This window comes from Gymnoscopelus braueri, assembly GCF_963280865.1.
Source record: "Gymnoscopelus braueri genome assembly, chromosome: 5".
Taxonomy (NCBI): Eukaryota; Metazoa; Chordata; class Actinopteri; order Myctophiformes; family Myctophidae; genus Gymnoscopelus; species Gymnoscopelus braueri.
The window spans coordinates 4508700-4533073 of record NC_137606.1 but is presented as its reverse complement, the minus strand read 5'-3'; the positions used below and the strand labels follow the sequence as shown (position 1 = coordinate 4533073).

General features: G+C 42.0%; 1 protein-coding gene across 2 annotated transcripts in view; it reads right to left on the bottom strand.

Annotated features, from left to right (window-relative positions):
* Positions 1-520: 520 nt before the first annotated feature.
* Positions 521-24374, bottom strand: part of dpf1 (double PHD fingers 1) — a gene marked incomplete at both ends in the record, with an annotated part of 107637 nt that continues 83783 nt past the window's right edge. Inside the window, 4 exons of one of the 2 annotated variants that reach the window (XM_080428770.1) lie at positions 521-591; positions 2923-3004; positions 4740-4852; positions 9841-9960. In XM_080428770.1, coding sequence (XP_080284896.1) covers positions 521-591; positions 2923-3004; positions 4740-4852; positions 9841-9960 — 386 coding nt within the window. Of the gene's footprint in view, positions 592-2922; positions 3005-4739; positions 4853-9840; positions 10008-24374 lie in introns of both variants that reach the window. The other variant, XM_080428771.1, reaches the window with a different exon arrangement.

Genomic DNA, 24374 nt, shown 5'->3' with positions numbered 1-24374 from the left:
ATGGATTCCTCTGCTGAGACTGAGGAGGGAAGGGGAGGGGCGGGGGAGGGGGATGAGGGAGGGGATTCAGGTCAAAGCAGAGCACAGAGTAGGAGAGAGGCCTGCGGCAGAGAGTAGGGGTCAAACAGAGAGGTGAGGGAGGATTAAAAAAAAACATATGGAGCTGAAACCACGGCCACAGGCGGTGGTGTACTGGTGGTCTGTGTGTGTGTGTGTGTGTGTGTGTGTGTGTGTGTGTGTGTGTGTGTGTGTGTGTGTGTGTGTGTGTGTGTGTGTGTGTGTGTGTGTGTGTGTGTGTGTGTGTAAACGGCACAGGGTGTGATAGACATGGTGGGGTGGGGGGGTCTGGGGTTTCCAAAGGTAAGATCTCAGAGGGACGGTGTTGTAGATGCGTAAATTGAGTGGGGGGGAGGAGGGTTTAGTCGGCCTGGGGCGAGGCGAAGAAGGGGCAACCGGACGGTGGGTTTGGGAGTCGAGGACGGTGAGACGAGTTGAGAAAACGGACTCGCAGCTCCGCTGATTAGGTCAAGGTGATGTAGGCCGACGCCTTCTCCTTAAGCTGCCTCAGACACAGATGACAGCTCCAGCTCCCTGGAACACACACACACACACACACACACACACACACACACACACACACACACACACACACACACACACACACACACACACACACACACACACACAATCATCATCAGTAGGTCGAACTGTTCAGACGTCCTTATTGTAAAGACCTACATGTTAATCCCATGTATTCGTGGAGAGAGCATGAATTAACACAGTAAATTAAATGCGGGTGTTAAGAGCGCCACATGCTGTGCTAACATCACTTGGTTAGGGATTTGTACCTAATGAAACTTCCAACTACAACTGCATAGCAATGCTCAGTTTTCACAATACACTCATAGAGAACTGAAGAGGCCGCTATCCCACTGTGTCACAGTTATTTTTTTCTATTGAAAATACCATTGGGTGGCCCGGACGGCTGGCGTAGCGGTCCGGGCACCTAGGCTGCTGATGCAGCCTGACAGCATGTGGCGAGTTCGAATCCCGATCACGACGACCTTTGCTTCGTGTCACTCCCGATCTCTCTCTCCCCATTTCCTGTCAGACCATCTGATAAAAAGCTAAAATCGTAGGTCGCGTCATAATAAATAAACAAATGAGCCTTGCAATTGTACTCATTATGGAAGCATCAACTGATGGCGAAAAAGTACACATTTATCCAAAAAGTAAGAAAATAAATACATTATCTCCAAACACAGACGTTATCAAATGCAACTCTGTATCATAAACGAGTCACAAACCTGACAGAATCGCCGGGCTGATTTGTTTATTTTTAGAACACAGTTCTTAATATGACGCGATCTAAGACCCTGTGGCATTTTCAATAGATGAAACACTTCAGGGGCTCGGGTGGCGCAGTTGTCCCTGCCCACCACCACGGAGGTTGTGGGTTCGAATCCACTGCGGTGCAACCGGCTTTGTCAAGCGTCTACACAAACAGAATTGGCCTGTGTTCTGGGGGAGGGAAGCCGGCCGGAGAGGGTGATATTGATCATTGCACCTACTCCTACAGGCTGGGGCGGCACCAAGCCCCCAGAACCGAGAGGGAGCAGTGAAGCACATTGGACATGGTGGCCAATCATAGGTACTGCAGCTTATTACGGCTGGGGCCAGATACTAGAATGAGCGAAAACCGAAAACGGTTTCGACCAACGGGCTCGATGCGCATGGGAGTCGACGCGCAGAGTGACGCAAAACGCGTCACATAGGCCCCAAATAGGCCCCGTCCACCACATTTCCCAACCTGGAAGAAGGGGTGAAAAGACGCTGGGTGAGCAACTCCATACAAGTGAATGGGCAGGGATGTCCGGTGCCCTCTCTATTATTTTCAACTCTATGGGCGGCACCTGTCAGCGTGGGGTGTTGGGCGGGAGGAGTAGGACGAAGGCTCTACGTCCTCCCGGTGGGGGCTCCTCACTGGCAGGTGAGTCAGTAGCAGTGGTGGAAAAAGTACTTAAATTCTTTACTTAAGTAAAAGTACCAATACTGCAATATAACAATACTCTGTTACAAGTAAAAGTCCAGAATTACAAATTTACTCGAGTAAAAGTACAAAAGTAGTGGCATCAAAATGTACTTAAAGTACCAAAAGTAAAAGTACTAAATATTTGAAAATAGCAGATCTACAAGCTCACAACGCGTCGCGATGCGACGCGCTGTGAGCTTGTAGATCGGCTATTTTCAAATAGCCTAGGTATAAAATAGGGCTAAAGTGGTTAATGTATGTTTTATAATACAATAATTTATATCTGAAAAGTAACTAGTAAATAAAACTTTCATATAATTGTAGTGGAGTAAAAGTACAATATTTGCCTCTGAGATGTAGTGGAGTAGAAGTAAAAGTATTGGAAATTGGAACTACTCAAGTAAAGTACAAATACCTCACAATTGTACTTAAGTACAGTACTTAAGTAAATGTACTTAGTTACTTTCCACCACTGGTCAGTAGGATACAACAGCAGTGACAACACATGTGTGTGGGGAGGAATCACTTTGCATAACGACTAAATTGGGGAGAAAAAGCGGTAAAAAATTATTGGCTACTCTAAATTATTATTATTATTTTTTTAAAGAAATACTTCCATGACCCAGGGTAGCGGGAGTAATGTCAGGACTTCGGTACTCTATACTGTGCGTGCGTGAGTGCGCATGTGTGTGTGTGTGTGTGTGTGTGTGTGCGTGTGCGTGTGCGTGTGCGTGTGCGTGTGCGTGTGCGTGTGTGTGTGTGTGTGTGTGCGTGTGTGTGTGTGCGTGTGTGTGTGTGTGTGTGTGTGTGTGTGTGCATGCTGTATATACTATTATACAGTATTCAAATACTTAAAGAGCACATATTACAAAATATTTGTATTTTCTTACCCTCTGGTGGCTCAGACATTGGAGGGCTCAGGCAGTACATATGGTAGCCTCTGTCACAATCATCACAAAACAATAGCTGATCCTGGAACAGAGGAAAGACATGCAGATGACAGGTGACATTAAGTAAGGGTCGCAGAAACAAAACAATATTTAACCACTTAAACACACACATGGTTGACCGGAGTCCCTCAGGGCATTATACTAGTGCCTTTTCTGTTTTCTGTTATTGTGGGGGAAGCTTTCGCAGAAAATAGCCGATCGACAAGCTTACAACGTGTTGGATGCTGGGTTTAAGTGGTTAAAGGCTGTTAATGCTTGACATGTTGGACAAACATGCTGTATATTCAACTGAAATAAGGCTGACGTGAAAAATGTCACGTATTTTCTTTTTTGAACGGCATACAGTATTGCATGATAAAAATAAATTAGGCTTTAGGCGCTAATGCGAGCATTGACAGTGTACTTGTACGAAGACATTTTTAAGACTTTAAGACTTTGTAAGACAAGGGTGGGCAACCACCTCTTTTTGAACTACTGTACCAGGTGATCAGATTATTCCATTGAGGTGATCAAAATACAACCATTAATGACCATTATTGTTGGATGTGCATACAACCTTTCTCTGTTTTCTCCCCACATAGTCACAACTTTTCTTACCTACATTTAGTGATCATGTTCCCGAAAAGGTTACCCATGCGTGATATAAACTCCTCAAAAAAAAGTTTGGAACTTCTGTGGATTATTTCTCGCTATCAATAATACCCATTGGTATTGTATCTTATGTCGTTGTTATCATTGATTAGTCACCTTTACAACAGGGTACAACTTGTAAGGATCATGCAATCGTGGAATGAGCAACCCAGCTAAACGTGTGGGTAGCGCCCCCCCCCAATATACCTCTGTATTCGCTCTCGTTTTGAGTGACCTGCTGGTCAGGTCACTCAAAACGAGAGCCAGTCACAGGTGTGTGCTCATTCCACGATTGCACGATCCTTACAAGTTATACCTCGTTGTAAAGGCGACTAATCAACGATAACGAGGATATGAAATACAATACGAACAGGATATACATTTAGTCAAACAGTTGATTCCATCCATACAGTAAACATGCATAATATTTTATATATATTCGTAGATTACAGGGTTAACAAAATCTATCCTGTAAAATCCTGAGTGTTCATTTAACTCTGAGAGTGTGCAAATAGATCCTTTCACATGGTGAGAGGGGGATTTGTGGGTTCTGGGTTCGGGATTTGTCCAAATTTAGACTGGCGCCCGAATGGCATCTTTCAACATTTTCACAAGACACACACAGTGTGTCCCTCCTCAGGATTTGACTGCCTACACCTGTATTCTGATCCAGTGTTTCTCAAAGTGGGCTCCGGGTACTCCCAGGGGGTCCTTGAGGGGGTTCCAAATGGACCCTTGCAGGTCTGTAACTCTGAGAGCGTACAAATGGAACCAAATGGGTGATGAGTTATTCCAAACGAGTTATTCCATTTAGACCTGGAAAGCCTATACGTTGTTATACCCTTCAATCCGTGTCATTTTAGATAAGGCTATGTCATATACAGTAACATGATTTTTCCAGAAAACTTTAGAAGCCGTTTTTTAAAACCGGCCTCAGGTCTAAATGGGTTATATGGGCGGGTTCCTTGAAATTAATAATTAAAAGTTTGAGAACCAGTGTTCTAATCAAAAAAGGATGATCATTGCAGTATTCTTATCATTGCTATGGTATATAGTATAGGGTGCAGACATGCCTGCCTGTGTGCATTGCGTATGGCCTTGGCCTGTAATAGAGAGTGAGATCCTACGTCATTCTCCGAGGTGCCACACAGGCTGCAGGACTTGCACTCGATGCACTGCCAGCGGTAAGTCCTCACCGCAGCCGTCATGTTGACCGTGAACTGGAGACAGGAAGGGTGGCCTGTGTAGTGACACACGTGCACACACACACACACACACACACACACACACACACGCACACACACGCACGCGCGCGCACACACACACACACACACACACACACACACACACACACACACACACACACACACACACATACACATACACATACACACACGCACACACACACACACACACACAAACACACAGCATCAAGCATCTTTCCATCCAATTACTTAGGTATTTTTTCCTTTCATTTTCCGTAATTTAAAGGGATATTTCACTCTTTAAAAAAAAACTATTTGGTCATTTTATCGTCCACTCAGGCTTTTATGAGCACCCCGAACAGTTTTTAAGTTGCTTGATTCAGTGTTTAGATATTTGATATTAATTTTACCAGACACGCCCCCTTCCTATACAAACCCATTGCAACTTCAAACTCCTTTTTAAACATGTTAGATTCATTGGAAACACCCTTCCTTGGTTCTGGTGACTGACATCGTCCTTCTAATACGTGAGGAGACCGTGTTTTTTCAATTACTTTTTTCATTTATTTTTTATATCTTTTTGGGGAAAATGAAAACAATTAAATACAATAAAAAAATGTGATTAAATAAATGAAAAAACAATCGAAAAAATACGGCCTGTTTGAAGTTATAATGGGTTTGCATAGGAAGGGGGCATGTCTGATAAAATGTACATCAAATGTCTAAATACTGAATCAAGCAACTTAAAAACTGTCTGAGGTGCTCACAAAAGCCTGAGTAGACGATAAAATGACCCAATTATTTTTTTTAAGTGAAATATCCCTTTAAGCCTGATTTACACTTCGTCATTTGACTTGTGTTGAATGCTGAAAATACCTAGGTCGTCTATTTTTGTGTGCAACTGAGCATAAATCTTTAGCTTCATCCCGATAGTTGTTGTTCTTATTTTCTCTCCTTTTCTCTCCATGCATATAGACCAATTATTTGTTTACTAACATTGAGACTGGACGCACAGGTGATTGTTTCACGCAATCAATTCCTAACCTGTTGTTTTGGGGTGCGCTGGTTTCAGCACACCCCAACCCCCTCTTGTGTGTTGGCTAGTGAGGCGCGTCCTAGCGAGACCTGATAGAATGGGTTTCGTTGCGAGCATACTGGTTGCACGCATACTGGTTCTTATCAGTGTGACGTCGTCTGTTAAGGGGTCTATACACCTTTAATGCAGAAGGTCGTGAATTCGAACCCTGCCTGGGGCATGCGGTCGCAATGGCTTCCAAACGCCAAATAAAAGGATTTCTGATCTGAGCCACTTAGTTTGTTAATCTGGTAAACATATTATTCCCCATAAAAAATATTATTTGAGGGCTCTGTTCTCTTAAGGCTGACTGATCTTATGTTTTTTTAAACAGTTATTTTTCAGTAAGTTGTTTTCGCAGGCATTATGATTCAATTCCCCTAACACGTGTCAAGAAACATAGAAAAATCCACCAGGAGTTTAAAGAAGACCAGGCTAGAGCCCACATCTTTAAAGTGTTCGTGGCCCACCCATCGACCACTTAACAAGTGGTCGGATGGGTGGGCCATGAGCATTCTCAGAGCATCTTTTTTTTAATGCTCAATCAATTTGCGTTCTGGTTTTTGGATCAATGGAAATTACGTAGTATTCTTTAAGTTCCCATGTATCGGTATCACAATGAAAACTCATTCATTAACCCATAGTAAGCCATTCTAATCTCTCAAGAACAGATTCAGAGCTGCGCAACTGAATCTGTCAGGGGGGCCGTTCAGAACGTGTGAACATTGGCCTACAAGTGGGCGGCCTTAGATCAGGAAGTAAGCCGCGCTTTAACCCATAGATATATATAAAGGCTAGATGGCTCAAGGGGGCGTCGCAAGCGTAGCTCAACCGCGGCCATCTTGCAACAGTCATTCATAACATTATGTCTATGGTGCATGTACTTTGAAATAACCATAGCGTGCTCAATTTTCATCCGATTTTCAAACGGTTTGGTGTTTTGTAAACACCAAAGATGTAGTTATGATACTGCATACTTATAATTATAATCATATTTTTGTTTTTTTAAATAACATTAAATATGCAGTATCATAAATACATCTTTGGTGTTTACAACACACCAAACCGTTTGAAAATCGGATGAAAATTGAGCACGCTATGGTTATTTCAAAGTATATGCACCATAGACATAATGTTATGAATGACCGTCCCAAGATGGCCGCCATGTGGCAACGTCGTACTCCATTGGCCAGCAGCGCGGGTGAGTCATCTAGCCTTTATATATATCTATGCTTTAACCAATCAAAGCCACTCCGGTCTCCATGGAGTTTGTGGAGTGTGCGAGGCCGGCGCCACATATGGTCCACGGCCCGGACTGACACACATAGTGCACAGTGCGTCCCGGATCAAGATTTCATTCAAATTTCTCCGTAATCCACACAAGTATGTTTATAAATACCCTGTCAGTTAAGTTATATCACCAGCCGATCAAAGAATACGATTTGAAACGTAAGTGACCGATTTTGGTTGATTTAACCACACTCGCTTTGCGACTCGAGCCCCTCTCCCTGGAATGGTGAACAGTGGAACAGATTTTACCTATGGCTACCGCATCGACGGCGGCGTTTTTCTCCATCACGGCAACCGTTGGTAACTGGTGTGGTTGTCTGTCTGTGAGAATGATCTCCCCGACGTCTCCGCACGCTAACGTTACATCGCGATCTAAATTTAACTCTGTGAGGGTACAGATGGAGCCCAATGGATCCGTGGTCCTGTACCCCGCACTCTCTCGGACTAACACAAACAGCCAAAATGGCTCTTTTAAGACATCCTCATATTGAACATAATTCCTAAGTAAATCGTTTATGAACAGAGCTAAATCAGTTCGTGTGCCTCAGCATTAAAAAAAATATATATTTTTTTTGGCACCCCCCAACGGCCAACGGAATGTTATCTAGTCGGAATGAAAACATAGGCGCACCACCGGAAGCGGAGGGCTGAGGGCAGACCAAAACGCCTGTTTCCAGTCGGCGGTGTTCCATTTATTCGCTCCCCCCAGAGTCAAATGCAAAAGTGAAAAACGCTGGGGGTGCTTTTTCCTTTTTTTTGACCTGGGATCCCAGATTGCTATATCAGTGGTTCTCAAACTTATTCATGTCAAGGACCCCCAACATTATGTATTTGGCCGCTGACCCCCATCTGAAAATATGCTGTTCTAGGGACCCCCAGAAGTAAATGTTTGAGTAAAAGATGTTTGCTTGACAAATACATATATTCAAAGATTTGCACAAATATTCACGATTTTTCTTCATTTTTTTTAAAGCCAAAGTATAAAGTAATGGTTTAAGTGGTTACACAGATGCGTTCCCGGATTGAATGGGTTAATATGTTATTAAAATATTTGCCCAGATGCAATATTCTCACGGCACACCAGTCTAATAATGTCTAATAATGTCTAATAATGTCGTGGTGGCCTCCCTGTCCAATCTTTAGCTGTCAATAGTAAGTTACCATGTGTGCAGTTTGTGAACTTATAGCTGCAAATCAGTTGATTTGATTGAGTTGATTTTGTCGACTAAACCTATGACGAAAAATGTCCATTGAGTACCTTTTTTCACTTAAGAAAACAAAATAAAAACAAAATAAAAACTAAGCTATGATGACTAAAACTATGACTAAATATACTGACAATTTCATCAACAAATAAAAACTAGACTAAAATGTTTGGGTAGGGACTAGTGGAGAAGAGATCCAGTAGAACTAAGACAAGTCATCATGGGTGCGCGCGGGTGTCACACACCAAAAATTGTTGATCTACAAGCTCACAACTGCGACGCGTTGTGAGCTTGTAGATCGGCTATTTTCGGCATGCCATCACGGCCTGCCAAAAATAAATGTTATGATATTTAGTCGACTAAAACTAGACTAAAAGTAAAACATTTCATATGACTAAAACTAAACAGAATTGTATTCAAAAGACTATGACTAAAACTAAATCAAAATTTGCTGTCAAAATGAACACTGCTGTGCAAATCACAATGCTGTGTTCAGTGGTGAAGCTGCACTATGCAGGCTGACTGCTTGTGGGCATGTGGACTTGCACAGTGACAGTCTATACTATAAATAACAGTCTTTATAAATACTTCACCTATAGGCACCGAAAGCGTTTCACAAGCACAATGCTGTTTTACCTCAGAGACTCAATTCTTTTTTTTACATGCATACATTATCAAGAACAATCGCAACTTTCACATCGAGTTTCACTTTCACTGCTGCGATTTATGGTTTATGGCCAGAGGTGTTTTTTTAGGGGACATACTACATGCATTAAAAACATTCATAATATGCAGACAGATAAACCTTGTTATGGATTGTACAAAAGAGATACCAAAAATAATCAACATCAGTGTAATTCCTTTTCAATGAGAGACATTTGTCGTTCTCATCTGCATCAAATCTATCAACTATAATGAGATAGATAGATAGTTACAGGACTTTATGATGGAGAGGGCCTTTACATTTTTTGCTGATACTAACTGATGAATGGTGACAGTAATTTTAGGTCTAATCATTTTTGTGGAATAAAGAGAATCTAATCATGTTGTAGTCTAGACCATCAAGAACATTTTGGATGTCTTGTTGACACCTGCCTCATCAAATACTGTATAAGCATTTCACCACTGTACTGAATCAAAACAAGACCAGGCAAGACTAGGTGACATTCACACAATTTTTTACAACAGAAGAAGACGATAGTGCTGCATTGTTTTAATGGCTAAAGTAACAACACAACAGGTGGTCTTCAGTAGTTCAGGAAACAAAGTACAGTATTTTACTTTCTTTTGGATTTTTATTTATTTTGGATTTTTCTTTCTTTCTTTCTTTCTTATGGGTGGGCCGTGAATGCTTTTCGAGATTTTCTAGTGGGCCCTGATACAGAAAAGGCTGGGAACCACTGCTACAGCATAGTGCTATAACGAGGCTTCACTTCAGAAGTTGCGTCCTTACCCGAGCGTCCGCAGTCGGCGCAGGAGATGAGGTCTTCGGGACAGCCCGTCTTCTTGGACCCCCCCAGGCAGAAGTCACAGTAGCCATTGGCGATCACCGAGCCGTCTGCCGCTTTCTTAGCTGGAGGGAGAAAGCACAGAGAGAGGAAAACATCAGGGCACGTGATTCTGTGTGGCTCCACCAGGTCAGTGCACTGATGACAATGCAGGTGAGGATGCTGTCCTTCTTTAGCCTCACTAACGGTCCTTAATAACGCATCCGGGAACATTTCTTTTTTTTATTACAGATATTTTTTTAGGCTTTTTCTGCCTTATTGAAAGGATAGTGCGCTGACAGAAAATAGGGAGAGAGATGGGGGGGTGACACACAGCAAAGGTCATCGGGATCGGGAGTAGAACCCACAACACGCTGTCAAGCTGGATTACCAGCATATCGTTGCTGTCCGGCAGAAACCATTTTTACGCTTTTGCATTTTTTTCCATAAATCAGTGCTATTGCTAGTGTTGATAAAAAAAATATTGAACCAATGAAAAGTATTAAAAAGTGCTTCTTACAAAACCAGCTAACTCCATTGGATCCTCAAACTTTCTGCTAAACCTAAGGGGGGTGGAGTTAGCTGGTTTTGCTGACTCCAGGCTCCACCCCCTTTTGACCTCCAACCTCATTGTGAGCTTTGAGGTCCATTCAGCTGTTCTAATCAATGAGGAACAAAACCTCCTAACTCCACTTTTTGTTTTGTTTTAGTCATTTCCTGAAAAAATGTACATTTTGGAGTTAGGTGGTTTCTGCCGGACAGCAGAAATATGTGGTATGCGCCTGGACCGCTAGGCCAGTGGGCGCCCCCCCCCCCCCCCCCCCGATTTCTTTTTTAATGCGATTAATTAGTCTGAAAATACAAACTTTTTTAAGTGTTGTTTGTGACATTCACACAGAACGTAAATATTACACAGTGATGAAGGGATGTTTTTAGTTATTTTTAAGCCAATGAATAAAAACTTAATTCTGTATGAATGACAAATAAACTATATGACTATATATGATTTAATGCAAAATATTCACATTTGTGGATCATTTATAGATAAGATAAGATAAGATAAGATGTTTATTGTCACTGTATGGAACATACAACAAAATTCTGTTTAGTGCATCCACTTAAAACAAATAGCAGCATCAATAAAGAAATACAGATAGAGCAACATTATGCCATGAACTGTTAGTCTGTCATAGTCAAGACATCATCATAGTCTGTTGTCAAAGAAAAACATCCATATCATTTATTCATCAAGCTCCTGTTGTGAGCTTTTAGATCGGCCATTTTTGGTGAGAGAGAGAGGAAGAGACAGTGAGGGAGAGAACACTGGTGAGCGAGACGCCAAGTGAAAATAGCAGATCTACAAGCTCACAACGCAATTTTCAAATGGTCAAAATGTATATAGGGCTGAAGTGGGTAATTTATGTTTTGTAATAATAATAAAAATCTGCAAAGTAACTAGTAACTAAAGCTTTCAAATAATTGTAGTGGAGTAAAAGTACAATATTTGGATCTGAGTGGAGTAGAAGTAAAAGTATTGAATTGAATTGGAAGTACTCCTGTAAAGTAAAAAATACCTCCAAATTGTACTGTACTTGAGTACATGTACTTAGTTACTTTACACAACTGCTTACAAGCCGACATCCCCAAATAGTCACAGAGGAAGTTGTACTGAGTCCCACACAGACTAAATGGGACACCAGTCGAACGCTAGAGTGAGAAATACAGAGAAAGAGTGATGAGTGATGGGGTGTTCAAAAAAAAAGAAGAAAAAACCAAATGAAAAAGAAAACTCAAAGACAGGCAGAGAGATGTGAGGCTGCATACTGTCCCAGCTGGGTGAGGCTCGCCTCAATCTGTTTGTTTTGGTTAAACAAGCACTGAACAGGCCCTGCCCAAAGCCTGGGACTCGCCAAGCCTGGCTCACCCGCAGGGAGGGATGAGGCAGAGGCAGGGAAACAGACCCTGTGGGGGGGGGGGGGTAAATATTGTGAGAGGAGCAGAGATAAGAGGAGAGGAGAGGAGAGGAGAGGAGAGGAGAGGAGAGGAGAGGAGAGGAGAGGAGAGGAGAGGACGTGGGGACAGACCTGGAGTGGCGCTGAGCGCAGAGAGACGAGTGCTCCATGTGAATACATTTCATAATAACTATTAACAAGACAGCATGTCTGCGTGCTGTACTGTATGTCCTCTATTAGCCTCTCTCTCTCTCTCTCTCTCTCTCTCTCTCTCTCTCTCTCTCTCTCTCTCTCTCCATTTCTGTCTTTCTGTCTTCGTGCCGCCTGTCTCTCTGCTCTTTGTGATTGCATAATGGCTGTGATGGCATTGATCACGTCAGCATGGCAGGCTATTTGTTATGTGTCCTCTGTCCTCCTGAGATGGAATGCAATGGACAGGCTCTTCACAGTGACTCACTGGCTGGACACAACAATAAGGATGCAGCACAATGGATGGTACAGGTTGCTATGCGCACACGCACAGATGCGCACGCATACACACACCCATACACACACACATCCATACACACACACACATGTACATGTCATGAATGCACACAAAAAACACATGTACACAGACACACACATGGATGTATTGTACAGACTGACTGACACACACACACACACACACACACACACACACACACACACACACACACACACACACACACACACACACACACACACACACACACACACACACACACACACACACACACACACACACACACACACACATCATGCACTCGCACACACACAGGCATAGCGGCTAGCAAGATGAAATAATCTGATCCTTTCTGGTGATAAGAGTTGCGTGTACACATTGTGTGCCATGGCTCTCTCAGTCTCTCTCTCTTTCTCTCTCTCTCTCTCTCTCTCTCTCTCTTTCGTGTGGTCATTAATCCACCCATTCTTGGCTGGAGCCTTATCCAGTGGGGGAGGGATAGACAGAGGGTGGGGGGGGGCAAGTGGAGGTGCAGAAAGAGGTGGAAGGGGGGTTGGTAGACGAAAGAGAGGTAGAGCAAAGAAGGAAAGAGGGATGGGAGGTATGGATGGAGGAGTCAAGGAGGCAGAGAGAGAGAGAGAGAGAGAGAGAGAGAGAGAGAGAGAGAGAGAGAGAGAGAGAGAGAGAGAGAGAGAGAGAGAGAGAGAGTTTCTACTCCACAGTCTCAGTCTGTCTCTAATCCCCCAGGGAAATAATAAAATGAAATAGAATAAAAAAGCACTAGATCAGGACTACAGAGAGAGAGAGAGAGAGAGAGAGAGAGAGAGAGAGAGAGATGGAGAGAGACAGAAACACCAACACACTCTCTATACAGCTGAAATAGCACTGTGCATCGTGCTGTCAGGTAAAACCATCGGTGATAATTTACTCGAATCAACTCTGAGCATTTAAAAGGACAGTTAAATGAACACTGTTTTGGTGCAGTGGTTCTCTAACGTTCTTCACTCATGTACGTTGTCACAATTATTACATAATCGCCCGATCGCAATTATTTGATATAATCGTTTTCGTCATGATTGTTTCCAGCCCTACTAGTGTACCCCCACCACAATATCTTGTTTGCCTCTCTGTTCATCTGAGTTGCATTTTCTTCAGTTGTAGATTTTTTTGCACTTTTTGTTGTCCTGGCCTGGACCAAATTAAAATCGTTTTAAAAGTTTCAAATGTGTTTTTTACTGACTTTGTGCCAATCTACATCCCCACTTTGTAACACTGATACTGATTAATGTTTTTGGCATTGCTGTCTTTGCTTTTTTTCTTTTCTTCTTTGTCCTTGTTTTCAGGTGTACGTTTCAACCACTCGTCTATTTTGGGGATTTTCTTTTTGTTCTGGCTTTTATGTTTGAAACTCCCTCAAGCCAGGTCAAAAAAGGATGCACCAAACTATCTGGCAATTCATGTTTTTTATAAACTATAATAGGCAATCGGGTTGTATTGAAAATAGCTACATGGCATATAAAATATTTTTCAAACGTGTATGGTTGCATGATAAATTATTCATAATCAATATCAGACTATTTATTTTTCTTTTCTGAGCACACCAACGTAACCCTAGGGGTACTTACCCCATTTGAGAAGCACTGTATTAGTGCATAATACTGGCAACAACTTGAAGGCTTTCTGAACACCATTATCCATTTAACCACACTAACCCCTGCGTCTATTTTCAATGTAAGTTTGTTGCTCAATATGTTATTCTTATTTCAATGGTCATAATACATGGGTCTTCACATACCAAGCATCTGAACAGTGTATAGTCAAATCTAAATCTACCATTCCCTTTAGTGCAATACTGCATTGCATAGTGCATTACTGGTCAACAGCACAATAGAACTACACCTTAAACTATGTGTACTGTAAGTGAAAACCATGGAAGACCATTTCTACCACTGAATAAAAATAAGAAGGCCTGACTTATTTTCTTTAATATTTTTTTGCAATTCTGATTTCTCTTAGCTATATCTTAATTTTTTTTCATACAATTTCTTATCTCAAGCAATAGTGAAAAAAAAACCACCTCAGAATTCTGATATAAAAAAAAAAAAATTATTTTAAGGCCTTGTCAAAAGTCACAATTCAAGCCCTTGTTTTTGTTTTTTTCAGTGTGGGAAATGAGACGCCATAGAAGAGTGCTGCAAATGCGTGAGTAGAGGCATGACCTAAATGGTTATATGATACAGTGTGCGTCTGTGGAAGACAACAGCTCAGCCGTGGGGTTTACAGTACCTCGGCCTAGAGAGGAAGCAGACTGTATGGATATTTACAAACAGTTTACTGTATATGGCTAAGAAAATGTATGGGCCTGGAGCCAAAGCAAACATGTCTGCTGCCTTTGTTCCTGTCAAAGAAAGGTGCTTCTTTCTTCCTCACACTGGAGAATGAGCATCATGATCCCTGGTGAGGTACAAGTACAAGTGAGAACACACACACGCACGCGCACACGCACGCGCACACGGACACACACACACACACACACACACACACACACACACACACACACACACACACACACACACACACACACACACACACACACACACACACACACACACACACACACACATTCACAAAGAGAGTGAATCAGCAGGTCCTGATGCATCTGTGCAAGCCGGGCTGCCCACTGGCCTGCCTGCACAGAAAAGAAAACTCCATCAATGATTAAACGCCTGCAGTCATGTCTAAAGACCCGCCTGCAACCACACACACACACACACACACACACACACACACACACACACACACACACACACACACACACACACACACACACACACAGCACCGCTTGGAGAGACAGGGCTGACGGGACAGGGAGGAGGAGGAGGGGAGGGAGGAGGGCGGGAGGGAGAGGTAGACGCACACAGACAGGTGGATAAACATGGAGACAGCTCCTCACTGCTGCCCTCCTCATCTCCTCCTCTTCCCCTCCTCCTGTCTCCAAATCTAACAAGCCTCCATCTCCGCTCAGACTCTCTCTCTCTCTCTCTCTCTCTCTCTCTCTCTCTCTCTCTCTCTCTCTCTCTCTAACTTCCTGGTACAGTGTGCCCAACGAGTCTTCTCCACTCCTCTCCTGCCTCCTTCCCTCCTTCGTTCCCTGCCCCTTTCCCCTTCTCTTGTTCCCTTCCCTTCCACCCCCCCCCCCCCCCCCCTTCCCCTTCTCTCTCTGTCTCTCTCTATCTCTCTCTCTCGTTCTCTCTTTCCTTTCTCCAGTATCCTGCGCCAATTACTGGGAGAATATGAGCAGAACAGCACACTTCACAGCTTTTCAAGTGTTGGAGAGACGTCCCCCTGGGAATTATCCAGCCAGAGATGAATCCTCAAATGCTCCCTCGCCCTCTTCCTACTAAGCCCCCCCTCCCCCATATCGCAGTCTCTCTCTCTCTCTCTCTCTCTCTCTCTCGCTCTCTCTCTCTCCTCTCTCTCTCTCTGTGTTTCTCTCTTCTCTCTCTGCTCTTTTCTCAACACATATAGATGCCCTCTCCCCTCCTGGTTTCGCATTCCATTATATTTGTATTTATTTTGTCCTCCACGGTTTAGTTTATTACAATTTTCGGGTCTTACCTTAAACCAAAAAAAAAAACACTTACAAAATGCCAGTGCCCACAAAGGACAAAACTAACATAATTAAATAAATACACAAGCATATACACAGTATATATGCTTGTGTATTTATTTAATTATGGTCGTTTTTTTCTTTATGTATGTTCTATATGTAGAAGGGTCAAGTGGTACGTTACAACAATTGGATGAGATCAAGTTAGTATGAGCAAACAACACATTACTACCTATGGAGGGGATTTCGTTTTCCATTTTATTATGAATGTGCACGTGCAAAGTCAATGTCATTGCTGAATGCTGATAGGGTCCACGTGTGAATGGCTTTGTTTCGAAAACACAGCAGAGATGTAAATAAACTCGGGTCGAGTCCCTGGTTTTGGTCGCAGAATTTGAGGGCGTTAAACCCATTGTGCGATGCTCGATTTCACGGATGCTAGTTATGTGATCGTTTCGCCACCGATTAATGACCCACTCCCCACAACATATTGTTTTTTGTTTGATTGCCTTTTTGAAGCTTTCTGAAGCCTGTGAAACTGCAGGTGGTTACTTGCGCCCTGCACGTCTCCAAAGCATTAATATAGAGTTTTACAACTGAAATCTGCTTTACAGACCAGCACCTCACTAAATGTGTTAGCATGCATTTAGTGAATGAGAAAGTATGCAGGGATGTTCAATGATACAACTTCAACGTGGGTCCAGTCAACGAGGAAGTGACCGGCTTGTTGTACTAATGTACAGTAAAGATCCTTAAAGCCGTACTTGGTAAGTCCCAAAATAACGATTTTTATTAACCTCTGCTGGTCACTACCGTCATTGCAGATCTTTAGCGTAGTCCTGCATTACCCAGAATTCCATTCGTTTTCACCGGAAGGCAGAAGCGTTTCAAAAAGCGTTCTTTTTGTTGTTTTATACTATCTGCGGATCGTTTCTCTTAGCCAGTGGAGCTTTTAGTTTACCGTGAGCTGTGTTTTCCTTTGCTGTTGTTTTTCCATCTTCAAATCCTATAATGCCATAAAAAACAGCGTGAAATTCCTTTTTGTTACTAGCGCGGTAGTTCCGGGACAAACAGGAAACCGGTGCATTTCCGTTTCCGTTTTCCGGGCCGGGGTGACGTCATTTTCGCGGGAAGGGCGCCCCTGTCACCTTTCAATAGAAAATACGTTTATAAAAGGCTTTCGGGGGTGAAATTCATGGAAACATTTGCCACTCACAAAAGATATAAATGTAACTTTAGTTGTTTTTTTTTAAGTTACCTAGTATTACTTTAAGGAACGTATTTTGGAGGAGATAAAATACTTGACATGTACCTTTACTGAACGGAGATGATTTTTCTGAGGATTCCATGGGACATGTGGTCAATGAAGCACTACCATTCCCTCGATATCTTTCTAAAACAAACAATGCAAATTGGAGTCTCCAGCTCTTTAATAAACAGAAAACATAATAGGTGAGTAGCCAATTTCATCCAATCTAGATAGAGTACCCATTTATCAGCTCAAATTGTATAGTGTTCCAGTTCAAATGTTGTCTGCTCGTTTCTTTCATCACTTCCAATTTCATTATTTAGTCTGTATCATGTATGAGTTCTCTCTCCTAATCATGGGGCGGCCATAGCTGAGTGGTTAGTGAGCCCGCCTAGGGAGCCAGAGGCCCTGGTTGCCCCAGGTACGATTCCAGGCCACGCCAGCATATGTGTCGATGAAATGAAATTTGTCCCTGAGCAAGACTCTTAACCCCTAATTGCTCACAGGCCCTCATTGGAAACAAGCCCACAAGGACTTTCATGAACGTCCTGTTAAAAAGGAATTATCCTTATTGGATGAAATTGGTATCCTGACCTGAAAATGCATTTTCTGTTTACTAAAGAGCTGGAGAGACATGGAGACTCCTGTTACTGAATAAACACGTTACAGCAATGATTACTATCAGAATATGGGGCTATTAAAAAAAACATTTGTTGACAAAAAACATATCACTTACACTTCTTACATCTTCAAAACACACTTAAAAAATATGCTATTTTTGAGATCGGGCTTAAGTGGTAATTTTTTTTGCCACCCTTTAGTGTTTTATGAAATTACGCTTCTCTCCACCACCGGTTCTCCTCTCTCTCTCTCTCTCTCTCTCTCTCTCTCTCTCTCTCTCTCCTCTCTCTCTCCTCTCTCTCTCTCTCTCTCTCCCTCTCCCTCTCTCTCTCTCTCCCTCTCTCTCCATCTCTCCCACTCTCTCCATCTCTCTCTCTATCTATCTCATCTCTCTCTCTCTCTACTTGACCTGGACGGTGACCCCAAGGGCCGGTCGATACTCTCCTCCTCCAGCTAGCCACAGCAGAAGCAGCCTCATCAAGTTAGCACTCGCATCCTGGGGATTAACCCCAACAAAACACATTAACACACACACACACACACACACACACACACACACACACACACACACCACACACACACACAGTCCACACACACACACACACAGTCACACACACACACACACACACACACACACACAGTCTCACACACACACACACACACACACACACACACACACCACACACACCACACACACACACCACACACACACACACACACACACACACACACACACACACACAAACACACACACACAGTACACAGCTGTTCTCCTCGGCCATCTCTTCCCCTTTCAATTTCCTTTCATCCATTTCCACCTCTACGTTTCATGGGTTACTTTCTTAGTCTGTCTACTTGTGTGTCTGCCCCTCGCTTTGTCTCTCACAGCACAGCGGCCGTTCTGCTCATCGTCTCTGTCGGGTGGAAACCTCACATCTCCAAAACTCTTACTTTTCAATTCAATTCAATTCAATTTGTCAAATCACAACAAGTTGTCTCAAGCAGTGTTGATTTCGTCGACTAAAACTATGACAAAAAATGTCCGGCGACTACCTTTTCTCTGACAACCTCACAACGCGTCACAGCAGATCGGCTATTTTTCAGCATGCAACCAAGTGTAAAATCAGCCATCAAGGCACCGCCAAAATACATTTTTAGTGGACTAAATCAACTGTAGATTTATGATATTTAATTGACTAAAAGTAGGACTAACAGTAAAACATTTCAGATCACTAAAATATGACTAAAACTAAATCAAAATCTGCTGTCAAAATCAACACTGGTCTCAAGACACTTTACATGTAGAGCAGAGACCCGACATTGTCCCACGCTGAGCAAGCAATGTTGCAACAGTGGCAACGAAAAACTCCCCCTTACTTTTCAGGATTCAAAGTCAAACATAGAAAAAGTAGCAGATCTACAAGCTTGTGGATCTGCTACTTTTGTGTGACGCTTTAGTATGATCAAGTAGGGCATTCATTTACGAAAAAAACACAAAAAGTTAGAATATGGAGATACCGTAAGAGGTTTCTGCAACGTCTTTTTGGCGCAGAACGAGAACAACAGATTTATACTCCCAATCGTGGTGACGTGTCGCTCGCCGCAAATAGCCAGTCTACGATCTCGCTACGTGTTGGCAAAAGACACAGTTTTACTAATATAATAGTGCGTAAATTTTCTGTTGATTACAGATTCGTCTTTTTTTTGCTTTACTGTTAAACTATTTGTACTTTTTCTGTAAATGTATTCATGCTCTTTAGCACTTTGAGCTGCATTTCATGTCATGAAAGGTGCTATAGAAATAAAGTTTATTATTAATACTATTTTTGAATAATAACAACATTGGATCCATCGGAAGGCAGGTTCTTCTTTTTCCTCCATTACCCGAAAAGAAACGGTTTTGAACATACAAGGTTTTCCACCCGACAGCGACGATGATTATTATTGTTTCTTATTTTATATATCTTATGAGGATTTGAGGATCTGGGGACTCTGGGGGGAAGGGGGGAAGGTGTGGGCTGGATCCGGATGTTTCACTCCAGCTGCGGGGGGCTGCTCGCTATACGGCCACTTCCTCCTCCGTTTGGCGGTCGTTAACCTGCGGGTTAATCTCTATGAACAGGACATCTGCATGAATATAAACGGGTTACTCGTGATAACTGGCGGATGGGTTCCGAGATTGCAGATTCATAAGAGTGCAACTTTAATCACAGCATAAATGAAGAGAGACTGATTCAATTTACACACACGCCTGTTCTATTCTATTCTATTCTATTCTATTCTATTCTATTCTATAGTCAGTGGTGGAAAGTAACTAAGTACATTTACTTAAGTACTGTACTTACCGTTTATATTCATGCAGATGTCTGTTTACACTGCCGATCTACACGGTCACGGTCACGGCTTTTTTCTGTTCTGGCCCCACAGTGGTGGAATGAACTCCCCACTGATGTCAGGACAGCAGAGTCACTGCCCATCTTTCGCCGCAGGCTGAAAACCCACCTCTTCAGGAAACACTATCCTTCCTCTTCGCCTTGCCTACTTGTTGTTAACTAGTTGTACAAACTCTTGTTTTATTTTATTGGATCTTGTTTATTCGATACACTTATTTGTTTTAGCTCTTGCTCGTTTGATTTTCCTATTTTGTCTCATCTGTTTATGAAAGTAGGTAGCTGATATATTGCACTTTTACTTTAGCGCTAGGTATACTCTTAGTTGCTTGTTTTAGAAGAGAATGCACTTAATACTTCTGGTGATTAGTAGTTTTGTTCCCTACCTATGTTGATTGCACTTATTGTAAGTCACTTTGGATAAAAGCGTCTGCTAAATGACCGTAATGTAATGTACTTTGATTGATTGATTGATTGAATATTTATTAGGCAAAAGAATGTAAAACAACACAGTTACATTTATAATACTTTTGTCTAAAAGGTCTGACCAAAAAAGTCCTTGCGGACTTGTCTCCGTTGGGGCCCTTGAATTAATTTCATAGACATATATAGTAGCAACCAAACAGTTCAAATCAACATAAAATACAGAGAAAAAATACCACTATGTACAAAAAAAGCATCATGACTTAAGTAAAATGTTGAGGTATTTGTACTTTACTTGAGTATTTCCAATTTCCAATACTTTTACTTCTACTCCACTACATCTCAGAGGCAAATATTGTACTTTTACTCCACTACTATTATTTGAAAACTTTAGTTACTAGTTACTTTTCAGATATTAAAATTATGATATTATGAAACATACATTAACCACTTTAGCCCTATTTTATACATAGGCTATTTGAAAATAGCCGATCTACAAGCTCACAACGCGTCGCATCGAACATTTAAAACATTCAATGATTTGATGATTTACGATTCTGTCCCTATCGGTACGCAACTCGTACGGTGTTTCAGTCGGCTGAAGCGGACCCTCACAGCGTTCAGTGTGGCGACCAGCTGGCCTCACGGCTCGCTTGGCGGTGGTGCCTCTCGTGGCTGAAGTCCACTCCAGACGCCGTGCCCCGTGATTTTAGCTGAAATGTCACCCTGTCACCCTTTCTATGTGAATTGGAATGTAGCTTACTCAGTGGTGTAAAGTCACTAAATACGTTCACTAAAGTACTGTACTTAAAGTAATACTAGGTAACGTTTTCAACAAAACTAAAGTTAAATTTGTATATCTTTTGCGAGTGGCAAAAGTTTCACAACACCCACTCCGTGAATTTCACCCCCGGAAGCCTTTTATTTATATATTTTCTATTGAACGTGTACGGGGGGGACCTTTCCCGGGAAAATGACGTTCCTGGCCAAACGTCATGACGTCGTGGCCGACGTCCTCAGGAACTACCGCAACGGTTTCCTGTTTTGGCCAGGAACTACCGCGCTATTACAGTTTTTCACAATTGTTAACACACAAAAAAGCAAAAATTCGGCACAATTTTCACAACCTTAACTTCATGTACTAATCGCTCGACCCAATTTGGCACTACTTCACACTCCCTTATCTGCATTAGACTCTGACTTTCCTTCTTTACACTCATCACTATCATTACATTATCACCTTGTTGTCCAAACACTACACACAATGTTCAGTACATTATCACCTTGTTATCCAAACACTACACACAATGTTCAGTTGTTGCACACACTTCTCACGCAAAATCTCAAAGCATCAATCTACAACACACCTTGTTGTCCAAACACTACACACAATGTTCAGTTGTTGCACACACTTCTCACGCAAAATCTCAAAGCATCAATCTATAACACCTAAATAGTCAAATCTCTAAACATTCAGGTCTGGTGAGCAATTTGCACCACCGGGCTGCTCCAGTGCGTGAGTGGTTCCAGGACCACCCACATTTTTCCGTTCTGTACCTTCGACCTTATTCTCCTTTCCTGAATCCCATTGAGGAGTTCTTTTGAGCTTGGAGGTGGAAGGTATACAGTATGAACGGAACCCACAGAGCCGGGTCCCACTGCTACAGGCCATGGAGGAGGTTTGTGGCGACGTCACTGTTAGGGTGTGAATCTTCTGCTATCTCACGATTCGATTCGATTCCGATTCTTGGGGTCACGATTCTGATTCTTTTCCGATTTTTTCAAAACAAACGATTCTCGATTAGTAAAATATGTTTTTTTCCAATTCAAAATCGAAAAATGTCAATTTACAAAAATTGTAAAAATCGATTGCAGCCCTAGTCACTGTTGGGGTCTGTCAGGGCTTCATGCGCCACTCGAGGCGTTTCTTCCAACGCTGCTTGGACAGGGAGAACATTGCCTATGATGTGGATGAGGCCCTCTGGCCAGACATGAACCGGAGGCATGATGCCTAAATCATGTAGAGAAATAAAACATTTTTGGCTGCATATTTGTTTTGTTTTATGTTTGAAAAAAGTAGGCCTACACTGAGTCATTTTACAAAAGGAGAAATGGCTCATTCTCCAGAGTCATTGTCATGGTGTGTTCCATTTCTATGATTGTGTTTTCAATTTTGCCCTGCAGTGTGCTGTAAATGTTTGTTAGTGTGCAGCACATGCTTATTGTGTGTACTGTAATGAATGGTATGTGTGTGTCATTTGAAAATATGGCTGTGTGTACCAAATGAAAACACGAGTTCCATTTTGTGAAACAGTTAAAAAGATTTGATGGCAAAGAGTCATCTTGCAAAGGCAGCGTGGGGTTTAGCATTTTGTGTGTACTGTAATGAATGGTATGTGTGTGTCATTTGAAAATATGGCTGTGTGTACCAAATGAAAACACGAGTTCCATTTTGTGAACAGTTAAAAGATTTGATGGCAAAAGAGTCATCTTGCAAAGGCAGCGTGGGGTTTTAGCATTTTGTGTGTACTGTAATGAATGGTATGTGTGTGTCATTTGAAAATATGGCTGTGTGTACCAAATGAAAACACGAGTTCCATTTTGTGAACAGTTAAAAGATTTGATGGCAAAGAGTCATCTTGCAAAGGCAGCGTGGGGTTTAGCATTTTTGTGTGTACTGTAATGAATGGTATGTGTGTGTCATTTGAAAATATGGCTGTGTGTACCAAATGAAAACACGAGTTCCATTTTGTGAACAGTTAAAAGATTTGATGGCAAAGAGTCATCTTGCAAAGGCAGTGTGGGGTTTAGCATTTTGTGTGTGAGGTTTTCAGTTTTGTGTGTGCAGTTTTGAGAAAGCCGTTATTGTTTGGAGAAACGTTAACAATTGTGAAAAACTGTAACAAAAAGGAACCTCACGCTTATTTTAAGATAATGTAGGATTGGAAGATCGAAAAAGAACAGAAAAAGAAAGCACAGCTCATGGTAACTAATGCTCCACTGGCTAAGAGAAACGATCCGTAGATAGTATAAAACAATTAAAAGATCGCTTTTTGAAACGCTTCCGGCTTCCGGTGAAAACGAATGGAATTCTGGGTAATCGAGGACTAGGGAAATTGTATGCAGTGACGGTAGTGACCAGCAGAGGTTGCTAAAAATCGTTATTTGTGATTCTGCATTGTACAACTTTAAGTACAATTTTGAGGTATTTTTTTTTGGAGTATTTCCAGTTTTCAGTACTTTTACTTCTACTCCACTATACATCTCAGAGGGAAATATTGTACTTTTACTCCACAACAATTATTTGAAAACTTTAGTTACTTTGTAGATTTTTTTTATTATTACAAAACATACATTAACCAATTCAGCCCTATACATTTCGGCCATTTGAAAATAGCAGATCTACAAGCTCACAATGCGATTGTGAGCTTGTAGATCGGCTATTTTCAAAAGATTTTTAGACATTTTACACATTTGAAAACTTGTGAAATTGGGCATAATGAGTACTTTCTACTTTTGGTACTTTAAGTACATTTTGATACCAATACTTTTGTACTTTTACTCTTTTTTTGAATTTTGAATTCCAGACTTACTTAGTAGTATTGCAGTATGCAGTATTGATACTTTTACTTAAGTAAAACATTTGAGTACTATTTTCACCTCTGAGCTTACTTTATACGTGTCGTACCACGGTGTGTCGCCCGCTGAAAAACGCCACACGGGCGCACAACAAAGTATAAACCTGGCTTGAGCGGAGGGCGCACCTCGCTA